Genomic DNA, 14650 nt, shown 5'->3' with positions numbered 1-14650 from the left:
CACCTGGCTCCATGTACCTAACCTGTGTAACTTAGGTACCTAGCCATCATAACCTCTGTCACCTAAGTTTGTTACTAATGGCCTGATGCCCATGGGTTTGGTGCACTTTATAAATACATAAATCAACATACTTCTTGACGGGCCACAATATTTGAGGATTATGCCATTAACCAGCCACTGGGCTAAACACACTGAGGCCGCAATATCATTTGGCCTACACTATTGTAATAAGATCTACGGTGTGCAAATAAACAAGCACTAGCAAAGCCAACAGGATTGGCTTTTGTGTAGGCATGAGATAGGAATTTCCCAGGCCCTGCCATATTAATTTTACCTGGCCATAAGAAGGCAATAGCTGAAAGATTGCGCCACTGCCTGGCCATATGATAGCAGTGCCTCCCAAGTGCCCATCGAATACCTATAATCAAGGCAAAACTGTCGGCTTTGTCGATGTTTGGTTTAACAGGACATCAGTACAAGGAACAGATAAAAATCGAGTGGCTGAAGGCACACTTGGGTAAGACACCTGTATTAGAGCAGTAGCGAGATTAAGATTGCACTTAAGCCATTAACGCTCAGCAGACTCCTTAGAAATAACACTGGCAGGCCTAAGGAAGATCTTACTGCTTGATGGAGCTATCTCAAAGAGATCCCAGAAAGATGTGTTTTGGTTGGGGTGGGGTAGGTAGTAGGTGAGAATCGCCATAACAATTAGCATGGCTATTGGCAGTCAAGTGGTGGGGAAATAACCAAATAGACAAAACCCAAGGTGGGAACCTCAACATTCACTGGTACCTTGAGGTGGAAACATATAATAATACAACAAAAGTTGTACCAGGAGGTAAGGGAGACAACTGAAGAAGGGAGGCAAGGGAATGTAAAGATCAAATCATTATTTTCATTTTATTTAGATTTGTATAAAAAACATTTTATGAAATCATTTAATCAATTCTTAAAAAACATTTTGCTACTCAGACATTCAAACATTCATTCACTAATTGAACATCTAAAAATTATATAAATGTGCTAAGGTGTCACACAAAGTGCTATTTATTTCATTAATACACTTCTTTTCCATTATAATATTAATGGTTCCAAAAAAAAAAAATTGTTAATGATAATAGTTCATTCCAGGACAAAATATCGACTATTGGTGCCTTAAAAAATCAATCTTCTTTAAGAAAAGGCTTTCCAGTTGGTAAATAGTTTCGACTTGACAGAATTGACACACACAATTCTGTCAAGTCGAAACTATTTACCAATTGGAACCATTAATATTATAATGGAAAAGAAGTGTATTAATGAAATAAATAGCACTTTGTGTGACACCTTAGCACATTTATATAAACGAGCAGAGTAAATAAACCCGCCGCATGTCCGCCGTCTCACCCCGCAGGGCCCGCATCTGTGGCCAGTCGAGATCTGGAGTCGGGCAAGATATTTATGCCTTTGGCCATCGTAGCCCCATAAGGGCAAGCGCGTGTATTTTCGGCCAATTTATATCCATGATATCGTAAGACGGACAATGCCTGGAACCTCAATTAAAGTTGAAAGTTATAATTTCCACCAAAGTCATGTCCGGTGTAACTCAAGCTCTGTAAGATTAAATGTATTTTTCTAGGACCAGCAACATAATACTGAGAAACATTGACTTAACTTTTAGAGAGATCATTACTCCAGGCTCTGAAATATAATGGGAGAGCCATATGAATGATATGAGATTACCTGGCCACCGGCCGTAGTCGGCAAAGTAAAGCTTGTCCCCTCGGATCAGAAGCCGCGATTTTAGGCTAAAATATATATTTTTTTTCTCTATCAGGGTATCTTTTGCTTTCTCGCTCTCACATTCTCTCTCTTGCTCTCTCAGTTTCACTCTCACGGTCACCCTCTCGCTTTTACTGTCTCCATCCAATTCTCTCACTATTTTGTTCTCGCTCTGTCACATTGCATCCCTTATTCTCACACTTGCTCTTTCTGTAGATTTCTTTTTTCTGTCCTTTCTTATTCAGTTTTCTTGTCTTTCCCCCCTTCTCTCGCGATATCTACTTGATGCACGTAATAATCAACCCCCAGGAAGTACTGTAACCAATACACCTGCATTCATATTCACATGCACATTGTGTTCCTTAGATTTGCTCCTTAATTCTTTTATTTGGAAAAAGACACTGATTGAAACAACAACACAGAGCACCACAGGTTCGATCCCCGCATCCGCGCTCAGAAACCTCTGGGTATTAAGCACGTTATAAGTAACCTATTTTATCATATCATGTGCAATTGCAATTGGGGTAATTAATTTATAAAATTCAAAGGCAAGATTACTGAATCTGAGAAGTATTATGGAGGTGGTTGGATTTCTTGTTTGTTTCCTTTCGAGTGGATTAACAATGATGGTTTTTAAATGAGATGTTTAGTGTGAAATGTCTTTAACATATGTGTTGAATAGTGATGGTGCTTGGAAAAGCAGTGCTGGCAGTCTTCAATTGAATATTAGGGGGCAACTCACAAAGCATGCCCCTGGGCGTGAAACTGCTGAGTGGGCATCGAACCACTAATCCAGAAAACTCACTACTTTGAGCTTCTGTTCACAAATGGGATCTGCGTGTTCTAGGAGTGTGAGTGTAAGAACTGTGCCCCCCGCCCAGCAAATCTGAGTAACAGGAAAATGTCCAGCAATCATGTATGTACTGGCTAACAATAGCCACTTTTGTGGAAGAATGGATGCCTGCTAGCATAAGCAAACTTCTAGACCTCTAGCCTGTGGGTCACTAGCAATCACTTTGGTGGATAGTTGGAGGCCTGCTAGCATCAGCAAGCTTCTAGAGCTCTAGCATGTGGGTCACTAGCAATCACTTTGGTGGATAGTTGGAGGCCTGCTAGCATCAGCAAGCTTCTAGAGCTCTAGCATGTGGGTCACTAGCAATCACTTTGGTGGATGGATGGAGGCCTGCTAGCATCAGCAAGCTTCTAGACCTCAAGCACGTGGGTCACTAGCAATCACTTTGGTGGATGGATGGAGGCCTGCTAGCATCAGCAAGCTTCTAGACCTCAAGCACGTGGGTCACTAGCAATCACTTTGGTGGATGGATGGAGGCCTGCTAGCATCAGCAAGCTTCTAGACCTCAAGCACGTGGGTCACTAGCAATCACTTTGGTGGATGGATGGAGGCCTGCTAGCATCAGCAAGCTTCTAGACCTCAAGCACGTGGGTCACTAGCAGTCACTTTGGTGGATGGATGGAGGCCTGCTAGCAGACTACTAGACCTCTAGCATATGGGTCATGGAATTGCATTTCTAGTGCTGGGCAAAATATGGCCCATCAGCTGAAATGCTCACTTGCATCTCCACTGCGAACGCAGGAAAATGCTTGTAAAAGTAACCTGAAGTGCTCATGCTTTACACTAAGCCTTTCGTTTAGGGGTACAACAAGGTAGTCTTAACTCTGAAAAGACATTGGGCCTCATTACGAGGTAGGAGGTAGCCATGGTGCTATCAGCACCATGGCTACCCCCTTACCGCATTCGGTTCCGGGTTCCTGAAATAGGGACTTCCCGCATCATTCCAACCTTGTAGGACCCGGTAAATCCCCATTCCGGGAACCATTCCCCATTCCCATTGGAGCCCCCATAGGGCTCAATGGGAATGGCGATGGAGCTAATAACGGTACCGCAATTTGTGGTACCGTCATTAGCTCTGAAGTCCCTTAACAGGTCCCTTCCATAACGCCTGGTAAAACCAGGCGTTAAGGAAGGCACCCGCTAAGGGACCTCGGAATAGGGTGTTAAGGGATTGCCGGCACCGGTGTCCTTACCGGTGCTGGTAATCCCTTACTTCCTACCTCGTAATGAGGCCCATTGTCTGACTTGCACCGTCACCTGCCCCTGGACTCCATTTCAGAAATAAAGACAGGGGTGTTGTTGTTGTGAATATTATTCAGACCCTTTTTCAAATTCATCTTACAATGCAACATGAATACATGGAGCCTTTCCAGCAGCCCAATTAGTTGTGAATGTGCATAGACCTGTATGCACACCAATAACTAAGGGATATCTCTGGTCAGCCTATTGTATGGCAGTGCAGGTTTGAATTTTTGACATACATGGCATACTAGCCTGTGACCTGGAAGTGGCCTCACTGTAACAGAGTGTTGTCTCAACCTATAGGACTGGGGAAGCCTTGGGCACTCTTTCTATACGAAGGATACAATTCCTGAACATGTGCTTTTAAAAGGAGAAGAGGTTTGAGTGGTCTTTGATCAAGTCATGGACGTGCATGTGGTTTTGAAATGGAAGATCCAAATGTGGCCCTCATAACTCCCACCCGATTGGAAGCCTGAAGGCAGAGAAATGAGAGATGTGCATTGGTCGTAGGCCCATCAGTGCCATTGTTGATGCATCGCAGATGCGAGAAAGGTTATTCACTCAGACAGCCATTCAAACCGTACCCGACTGAAATAGTTGTCATCGATCGAACAAGTTGACTGGCTACAACCTCGAGAAGCTTATGACGTCACCACTGACATCATGACGTAGATGCGTTAGACATGAAGCATATAGGCATCCATGCATGAAGCAACAAAGATATTTTAGTTTACTGCAAATTGACACGAAAAAATGTTTATGACTCATAGTAGTTAGAAAACCGACACACTTGCACCAGTAAATATTTAGCTATGTGGAAACAGCAAGACGCTAAGAATACGTACAATTAGCTGGCTCATGCTTAATTGCGACAAACATGAATGGTCATAAATTCAAAGATACAAGCCATAGGTGTATTGAAGTGAATGGGGAAAGAAAGACAAACTTCGAATACATGGAGAGGCTGACAGCCTGATTCAGCTAAAGGCAGACAGACAGAGCTTCCAGCACAGACACAGTGCACAACCTCGCCAAGGACAAGCAGAGACATAAGGTTTCCAGTTTACCAAGGCGATAAGACACCTGCAAGGAATATAGCCTACAATCCTCATAATTACAAGTAGGACAGCTCCATTTTGTGGTCCATAAACACGTGACCTGGAGGAACAGGACAATGCCTATTCACTCGAGACAGATGAGGGAAAGCTGCTCCTATCAAACCAGAGGTGGAAAGATACAATTACTATACAGGTCCAAAGCTGGATGTACGCTCTCAGGGCTCAGATGATCAGAGATGGAAACTTATTGGGAACACACAGCAACTTTCTGATCATTCCCATTGCCTTGAATAGTTTCGCTCAGCATGGTAGCTGTCCAGGGTCCAACTGCTGAGGAGACCTGTTCTGTGCAATCCTTAGCTACCCTTCACGTTAAGCACACTACGTTGCAGTGGCCAACATTTCCCTGTTAACCTGCAACTTTGTAATTGTAACATTTAGAGGTGGTCCTGTCATTTTGATTGGTAATAACGACAATAAACATTGCCCTATTGTTGAGTCGTCCATCCTTGCGGCGGGGGAGTTTGGTGGGGCCAAAGTACCCTCTTGCTGGTAATCGGGGTAGCTCCTAACAGTGCCTCTGCCGCTCCTTTAAAGTTCCATAAGGGGAAGGGGTCTGAGTGGTCTTTGATCGAGTCATGGAAGTGCATGTGCTTTCCCAAGGAGAGGGAGTTTGCACTGTCATTGAGTGTCATGGAAGTACACGTTCATGCAACAAGAGAAGTCTTAAAGCAATGAGAATGTTTACAGGGGTGAGAGGGAACCCAAGAGGAGACGCCAGAGACCTCAGCAAGGCCCTTTGATCCTTGGTCAAGGCGGCATTCAATTAAACCAAAAAGCATTCCTGCATGTACAGGGGCTAATCAAAAGGATATCTACATTTGCTCATAGAACAACCTTGTTATGCTGTAAACTTACAATATCAATAATTTACTAGAACCAAAGCAACGCACGTAGATAATCGAACATGAGCACTTTTGTTAAGATGGGAAAATGCTGCCATCCAAATCTTGAGTAGCCCTGGTTTGTCTTGCACTGTTGGTATGGTAGAATGTAGAGAATGATTCCTATATTGGGGTGTGTATGTACTTCAGTATATACAGTGACAGGCTGCCATATATAGCACGCACCTAGCTGGCAAGCAATGGAGCGCCACACAGTAAGGGGTAGAGGAACATTAGGAAGAGGGGTAGATTACTTGAGTGGGGGAAGACGAGAGGGTAGTGTTATGAAAAAGCATCTCAGATGGGCAACCCAATGAAGGGCTCAAGGCAATCGGTGCCCCAAAAGTGACAGCGATATGAAAGTAGACAATTTGGCGAGCAAGGCAGCCTAGGGCAGGAAATAAAGTTCACTCAGTGTAAAAATCAAGCAATGTGCCTGGATCCGTGCCCGGCATAATCCTATACTTTTGCACAGGTATGGGTCTTTGCAGCAGCTTCACTAGCAACATGTCGCCAGCTGGTGTTGGTGGCACCATGAAGAACCTATGGCATCTTAGGCTTTTAAAGTGAGGTGCAGTGGTGGGGCACATCAGGAGGCATGGTGCGCTGGAGCCTTCCTTCGCCTGCCTGGCTGCCTCCGTTTGTCTCTATGCACCTTATGCTTCCAGTCCCACCCCCTGTCTCCACCGCTACACTGTGTACACGGCCCCTCCGGGAGGGTGAACAGACTGAAAAGGCTCATGGATACCAGGGAACCAGCTGGGCGATGAGAAGCCTCGAAAGGAGAGACTGGGGGCCCACAGACATGCTTGATAAGCAAAGCATAAGGCAGGGTTAAGGTTGAAGGAGGTTAGGAGAGTATTACATTGACTGAACAGCAAACACGTGGTGTTGAGGGGCGTCATAGGGGCAACGGGTTTATAGTTTTCTTAAAGGTAAAAGACATCTGTATCGAGACTAATATTAAATCCTATTCTATGATCAGTTCAACAGCCTATGAGAATAACGTTAGTATTCACTGTAGCTTGCCATACAACATTCTACGTATTGCCAGAAGCCCCGTACCACACACAGCATCCTCCAGCCATGAAAATATAATAAGTATGTTATTGCCCAAAACCATGTATCACTTCACATACAAATGTTCCATCGCTGTTCCCACACATCCTCATGTCTATCTTACATAGCATTGTGACATCGCGGCTCTAGTCAAAAGACGCTCCTGTTGCTTCCACAATATCACAGCAAGAAAACTGGATGGAAGAAGGGTGAGATGACACTAAGTTAACTTTTCTAAAGCATCGACATGAGCCCGAACAGTGCAAGAGACAACCATTTGTCTGGGGGTCAGTGCTCTTAAGACACGAGTTTTGAACATGAGCATGGAAGGATGCAGGCTCGGAAACAGCAACAGCAACATGACGGTCATGAATATGATGGCACATGCTTGGAGCAAGCTTTCAGCACTGGTGTCAGAGAAATATCCGGGACAGACACAAGGATGCATAAAGATTGCGCAAGCATGGGTACACCTGGAGATCTTGAGGGTCAGTCGCAAATGTGCAAGCTGAGTGTGGCTGATGAGGTTTACTTCCTGGTAAATGTTGCATTTAGAAATATACACGCAGCTAACAGACCCCACTACATGTCCCCATCAATAGGCATACAAGCGAGCACAAATCAGACTGTTATGTTTCCCCAACACATTGTAGGAACCCAGGATCCTAGTACAGGTGACACAATCAGCACAGGGCAAGCATTCAGGATTGGAAGACAATTGCACAAGGCTGGCAAGCAAGTAGCAGGCAGACCCCATGCAAGAGGCACACTGAAGACATGCAGCATCCAAGAACACTACAGACATAGGTTCTCTTAGCAAACTATATGCCTAGGTTCTCCCAGCACACTACATGCCTAGGTTCTCCCAGCACACTACATGCCTAGGTTCTCCCAGCACACTGCATGCCTACGGTCTCCCAGGACACTGTATGCCTAGGGTCTCCCAGCACAATACGTACGCAGGTTATCCCAGAACACTACGTTCCAAGGTTATCCCAGCACGCTACGTACCCAGGTTCTCCCAGCTCACTCATGGCATGAAGGCAAGTGCTGTATGTGCAGCCCATTGCATCCACATACATTCTGTACATAGCAGTTATGCACACTCCCAGCATTCTTCATCATGCAAAACCTCAGCCTATGGCAAAGGCCGGTTTCAGGGCGTGATGTAACATTTGTTGCACAGGCTGTGATGCACACATGTGTTTGTTTGCATCGTTGGCAAATGCCAGAAAATGTCTCAAGTCACACTTGCATATTTTCCAGACACTAGCATATGGTTTGAACTCCTTAGCCAGTGGATGTGCGAGATCCTGCCGCGCACCCTGCTCCTGCGTCTCCATTGGCCTGCTAATAATATGTTGTGCAAATACAGTGGCCCGATGGCGCCGCTTTCTACGCGGCATGGCGCCGAACACCTGAGGGCTGGTCTAAAATCTAAACGTGTGAGTGTCTTAACATGTGCTATTGTGTACAGAGATGCTGTTCGGAGGAGCTCTTATGTAGGGAGGAAAACATCAGTCGGTTTATAGAGCGAGAGTTCACAGTGAATACAGGGTGTTTATTGAAATATAGTCCACGTTCTTTGTAGGATGGTTTACCATGTGCTTATACCAATGCACAACACACACAGGAACACCACTCCCCTCTCCCCTCTTTGTCCTTCATTAAATGATTGCTTTTTCATAGATTTCCGCTGCTCCCATATACAATATCCCATATCAGTGAAATGGGAGGATACGATGCGCAACACTTCGAGACCACTTGCTGGTCTCTGGTTAAAGGGAACCTTTCCTCTCAGAAGAACAACACTCTCTTCAAAGTCAGGCAGGGCTTCAACCTGTGAGATGCATGAATGAATTATGGTAAGGCAGTAGAGTAGACGGGCAGTGTTATGCCCCTTGCGCACAAAACTACAGGAGAGCTGTCTTTCAAGAGCAGTTCCTTCCAGAAATTGCCATTTCAGCCGAATGAGCGGAGGCGGCATGGGAAGTGACGTCTTCAGCTTGCACTTTACCGACAAAAGAAAGCCATTGGCTGTTCTCAGCCAAGAGTGGTTCTGGCCACACCTACTCTGCCCGGGAGCAGCCAAGGAGCCATCTTTCGGGCCACACTCCCACTGGGAAGTACTGGTTGAAATCACTCAGATTACACGCCTCGATATGAAGTGTCACGGAAATTAAGAGTCATAAGGGGCCATACAACTAATCAGATTAGTGACCTTTTATAGGCATCCCTTTATCTAACACTAGTATTAGTGATTGTGTGTTTTTGCGTCTATTGTCAACCACTTCTCAATTTTTTACATCCAGGAGTCTTTCATTTTCAATGATGAGTGTTATAAAATGGCCCATCAGTGTGACTTTTTGTCAGAGGTGTGTGTTGCCAATTCCACTAAACCTATGATATTGGTCAAAGGATGCCACTGAGGGTGTAGTACGTAACATGTATTTTTAGAGCAGGCTGAAGTCAGGCATCCCCCCCCCTCCACACACCTCATATGAGGCCAAAAAAGTCATTTAATGGAGGAGATGACCTTAACGTTTGTCATAATGTGACGAGTGCAGAATTCCTGATCCGAAATCCACTTGAGTTCAAGTTTCGGTTGGGTTCAAGTCAACAATATGTCCAGCAGGCTTGTTCCGTTAAAACATCTCTCTGAATCCAAACACATGTATAAAGGCTATGCATGCACCCTCTCACGGTACCACATACACAAACATGTACAGTAACTACAAGTCATAGAACCACAAGGGATATTTAGCTACATTACAGGCATCTTGAGGGTTACCACATTGACGCGTCGCACAGTTGACTGTGTGAGGGAGGTTAGGCTCAGGACAATGTCACCCCATTGATCCATCAGTGCTAAATATGACCCTGTGTAAAAGAACTTAAGGCATGCTATCCCTCAAAAGAGTTCCGCTCAGCCATGGTTTCTAACAACTTCATTGGCCAACTCAAAAGGGTACTGTTATCAAGACAGCGGTGCAGCAAGATGCTCCCAGCCCTTTGCTGTTTGCACTTGTTTACACATGGAAATACGTGAGCCTTATGCACTCTAGCATGTGAAAGAATTGGATTGGTCAATAAGTCACTCTCTCCACACACGGTACGCTGCCCTTGGTGGGCGATCTAGTCCCCTTCCGCCCCACAGGCCGCAGTTCTACATTGGGCAGAGATGTGCTGCGCGTCACTTGCACTGCTCATGATCCGTGAAGTCCTCCATGTCCACGTCGGAGTCGAAGAGTGACTGTCCGGTGAAATCCGTGTCGGGGGTATGGGAAAAACTGTTTTCCGCCCCCTCATCCTCGAATGTGCCTGTCCTTGAGTAAAAGCTAAAATCCTTCAGTGGGGTGTGAGCCTTGCTGTCATCGCTGCTGTCGGACTCGTACGTGCTGTTGTCATTTTCCTGGTGCCACTCGGGCCAGAATTTCCGCCGTATCCTTTCACAGTACATCGCCAGATTAATGAGCTCACCTGCAACAGAGCAAAGATAAAAAGGATTAGAGAAAGGAGTTCAGGCAGAACAAAACACAACTTGCGTTAGTTCTACAAACAAAACTATCGCATATATTTAAGTCTATCCTAAGAGGTTATAAGGCTTTTGACTGTCATAATCACCTACAAAAATCATCAAAATTATAACTGGTAGCTATTAGCTTAGTCAGTTGTTAGACAAACTTACAGCTCTATCAATTTTCTTCATAAAGTTGTATTTATTTAGGGCAAAAAAGAAGTGTATTGTCCTGTGTGTAATGCCTTTCAAAATTCAATTTGGTGTGTGTCACAGATATTTAAAAAAGGAATATGTATACAGACGATCAACACAGAGCTAACAACTTGGTGCAAGGTTTCTAACACAGTATTACACACCTGTACTATTACACATCTGTACTATTACACACCTGTACTATTACACACCTGTACTATTACACACCTGTACTTGTGTGGCCTCAATCATGGTCTTGCTCACAAAAAAGACGAGGGTTAGGGGTGTTTTTAACTAGTGGTCAAAGTGGGCAGCAGCGGTTGGGAGCGGTGCGCATCTACTTTTTGTAATGACGTTTCACAGTTCCTACACTTTTTTTTTTTTTAAAGAAACCATTCCGGAATAGTTTTATTTTCAAATAAACCTGAAGAAGAAGTTGAAACTTGCATGTGGGAGCTCCTGGGTCAGCTCCAACCTCACATGACAGGAACTGGCGGGTTGCTGTTATTTTTCCTGTGACCTGCTTGGACAAAGCCCACTCCCAAGCCCCCTCATAGCCCTGCTCCCGCAGTAATACGAATTCTTCTTTGTGTGTGTCATTTCAAGTGTGGGGCAAGGAAACAGTCCAATTTCTGGTCAGAACTGTACAAATAGTCAAAACTAATGTTCCTAGAGCTACACTACAGTACATTATTTTAAAAAGTATCAGTGAAACTGAACTGAGCCACTTGGGTGTTTCCAAGGCTGGTAACTAAGGAGAATGCCGACAAGTGGATGCCGTTGGTAAAAACGATGCCAGCACGCAGTGTTCGAAGTGTACGAAAAAAAAGTAGTGGAAATATGTTCCCTTCCGGCCTGCCCCGCTCCCCACAAACCCTATCGCCACGCCCCCTGCCTTGCACAAGTCAAACCCCCAAACAAACACACCTGCTGTTTAAGGGAAGTTCCAGTGCAGTGCACTGAACTGCAGGTTCGAACTACTACCTACACTTTTATTTTGATCAATTAAACCATTCTCGAATGGTTTCTTTTAAAAATAAAAGTATAGGCACAGTAAAGCTTAAAAATAAAAGGATAGGAGCACCGCTCCCAACCACTCCCGTCCACTTCGAACACTGGCCGGCAGCATTCCCAGAATAATATGTTTTGGTCAAGTAAGGTAAACATGGCTTGATCCTGGACTGTCGGGTTTCACAGTCTGCAGTTACGTCAGCAAACCTATCACATCTTTTTCATTCCCTACTTACACTAATGATTCTTCATGGTCTTCGTTCAGCAAACAAATCAGCACCATTACAAGATGGTGAACTTGTAGTCCTGTAGCTAGCGGCCTCATCTTGCAATGCGCAAGCCATTGGGGCTTTTGGGTTCCCGTAGGTGGTAAGGAGGGCCTAGTGGTCCGTGGCGACATTGAAAGCCTTCCTGAACAGGAAAAGATGAAAATGCTTGCAGGCCCAGATGACAGCCAGCCTCTCCTTCTCAGCCTGTGACTATTTCTGTTCCGTGGTTGTCATGCTGCGGCTGGAATAGCACACAAAGCTCGTGATGTGCAGTGTATTGGGATCATATTGGCACAACACTGTGCCAGGGCCCACAGGTCTGGCATCGACTGTCACCTCTGTCTCTTTACATGAACTGAAGGACATATCGGTGGCAGATGCAATGCTTGCTTGAATGGTCTCAAAGCTGGCCTCACACTCAGGGGACCAGACAAAGTCCTGGTTGTCTCTGGTCAGTTCTCGTAGTGGGGCGCTTACTGTAGCATAGTTCTCCAGATATCGGGAGCAATAACTTGCAAGGCCTAGGAATCATCTCAGGTCTGATACGTTCGTCGGACAGAGTGCCCCTTTTAGGGCCGCAACTTTGTCTGGGTCGGGCGCATACCTTGCTCAGAAAATATGTGGCCGAAGAATTTCAGAGTGTGTTTCCTGAACTCACACTTGTCCTTACTTAGGGTCACCCGGGCAGCTTCAAGCGCCATGCAAACCAGGTGCAGCATGTCATCATGCTTCTGTGACATTTTACCCAACACTAAAATGGCATTCCTAAAATCGAGGCTTTTCGGGATATGTTTGATGACCTGGTGGATCTTTTCCTGGAATATTTCTACTGACGAGGATATCCCAAAGTATAGCCATTTGTTGCAATAGAGCCCCATTTGATTCACAAATGTTGTTATATAATTTGACTCGGGGGCAAGTTCCTGCTGGTGATAACCCTTGTTGCGGTCCAGTTTAGAGAACACGGCCGCCCCATTGAGGAGGTGGATCATATCTGTGATTCTGGGGATGTGGTGGCGTTCTCGCTGTATGGCTACATTTGGATGTCGCATGTCCACACAGAGGGAATGGACCCATCGGACGATTTCTTCAGAACAGGCACAATTAGTGAGACCCACAGGGTGGGCCCATCCACTGGCTTGATGATGTTAAGATCCAGTAAGCGCCTGATCTCCTCCAGCTGCTTCTGGATGTTCATGGGGATGCCACGATAGTGTTGTGCAATTGATTTGACCTTTGGGTCGATGTGGAGATGCACTCTGCAGTTCTTTAACTTGTCAAGACCTTTGAAGATGTTGGGAAATGCCTTTACAACGTCCCCGTCTGAGGTCAGGTACTTGTGGGTCATCATTTCGTGTAGGATGTTCACGAGACATATCGACGGCTGTTCGGAAACTCAGGAAGCATCCACTATTGGCTACAGTAGAGAGTACGTCTAACCGGATGTGAGCTGTGTGGGACTTGTGGGCGCAGACTGTAGAGAACATCCCTTTACTCGTAAGCTGGTGTTGGAGCCGTATGGGTGTATATCCACCGTGGATGGTCTCAGCTTTGGCGGGTGTGGGAGCCGGTTGTATGCATCCTCACTCATGACATTAACCGTCGCGCCAGTGTCAATCAGAAATTCAGTCATGGTGTCGTTATCTTAGAGGACCAGCGTGGGGCTGTGTTCTTTAGAGGCCTCGTTGTCCAGTGCCCACACATAGCCCCTCTTCCGCTGATCACCCGGAGAGGAGGATGATTCACTTCCAGAGTGGGATCTTACTTCCACGTATCGCACATTCCACCTTGTTCTTTAGCTTCCCTTCCTGTCAGGGGACCTGTACAACCATCAAGAATGTTGCATGCTCCCTTCTCCTTCAGCCAAGTGGTATTTCCAGTATTGACAGCTGAGCTTCGAATCATCAGGGCAATACTTTAGGTTTTTCCAGCTGTTCCTCGGTGAGATCCCTAGTAGTGCCGGCGTGGTAGCCTTTCCACACACCGCCCAGAAGCACATTTGTGACACAGGGCAGAGCACATGCCTCGGATCCACACCGGAAGCATGTCTTGCTGGATTTCTTGGTGTTGTCATGCGCCACTGGTGATAGTTTCTTGACTGTCTCCGGGTCTCCTGGCGATGAGGATACCTTCACGCTTCCTAAGTTGACAATTTAATGGGATATGGCAGAGTCAGTCCGTGCCATAGCCAAGATCTCATCTAACGACTGTTGGTTTTGGAGCAATTTTTTCTTAAATTCTGGGCTTCGCATCCCACTATAACTTGGAGAGCGCAGGGCTTCCTCATTTGAGCATCGGTGGAAAGTGCAGTGTTTGATGCGGATGCAAAGCCGCTTAAGAAAACTGTCAAGCGTTTCACCTCCCTTTTCTGCATAGTAGTGTGAAAAATATGTCTCTCACTGTACATTTGTTTGGGGGGCGAATTATGTAGCGAGTGCATCCTGGATCTCCTGCAACGTGGCTTTTTCCTCATTAACCAGCTCGTATAGGATGTCTCCCACTGATGCCCCTACTGCCAGGGTCAATATATTCTTCTTGCGCTTGTCGTCCATGGGGCCCATTGCACCTACGTATAGTTTTTAAGTCTTTAGCCCAGCGGACCCATTGTGAGCCGGGGTTGCTGGTATCAGTGAGGTCGAAAGCTGTGGGCAGTTGCCATGAAGTCACATCCCCTGCGCAGCTGGAAACACCTCTGATGGGTGGGCAGGCACCATGGCCGGTATTTCCCTGTCCGATAT

The 14650-nt window shown here is 45.8% G+C and overlaps 1 protein-coding gene across 1 annotated transcript in view; it reads right to left on the bottom strand.

The window, feature by feature from the left end:
- Nucleotides 1-8460: 8460 nt before the first annotated feature.
- FAXC (failed axon connections homolog, metaxin like GST domain containing) overlaps nt 8461-14650 on the bottom strand; it is a 513582-nt gene continuing 507392 nt past the window's right edge. Inside the window, exon 6 of the mRNA XM_069606407.1 lies at nt 8461-10400. Coding sequence (XP_069462508.1) covers nt 10114-10400 — 287 coding nt within the window. The 3' untranslated portion in view covers nt 8461-10113. The remainder of the gene's footprint in view (nt 10401-14650) is intronic.

The sequence above is a fragment of the Ambystoma mexicanum genome, chromosome 4p (genome assembly GCF_040938575.1).
Source record: "Ambystoma mexicanum isolate Mex_15411 chromosome 4p, UKY_AmexF1_1, whole genome shotgun sequence".
NCBI lineage: Eukaryota > Metazoa > Chordata > Amphibia > Caudata > Ambystomatidae > Ambystoma > Ambystoma mexicanum.
The sequence above is the reverse complement of the archived record's forward strand: the minus strand, read 5'-3'. Positions and strand labels throughout refer to the sequence as shown.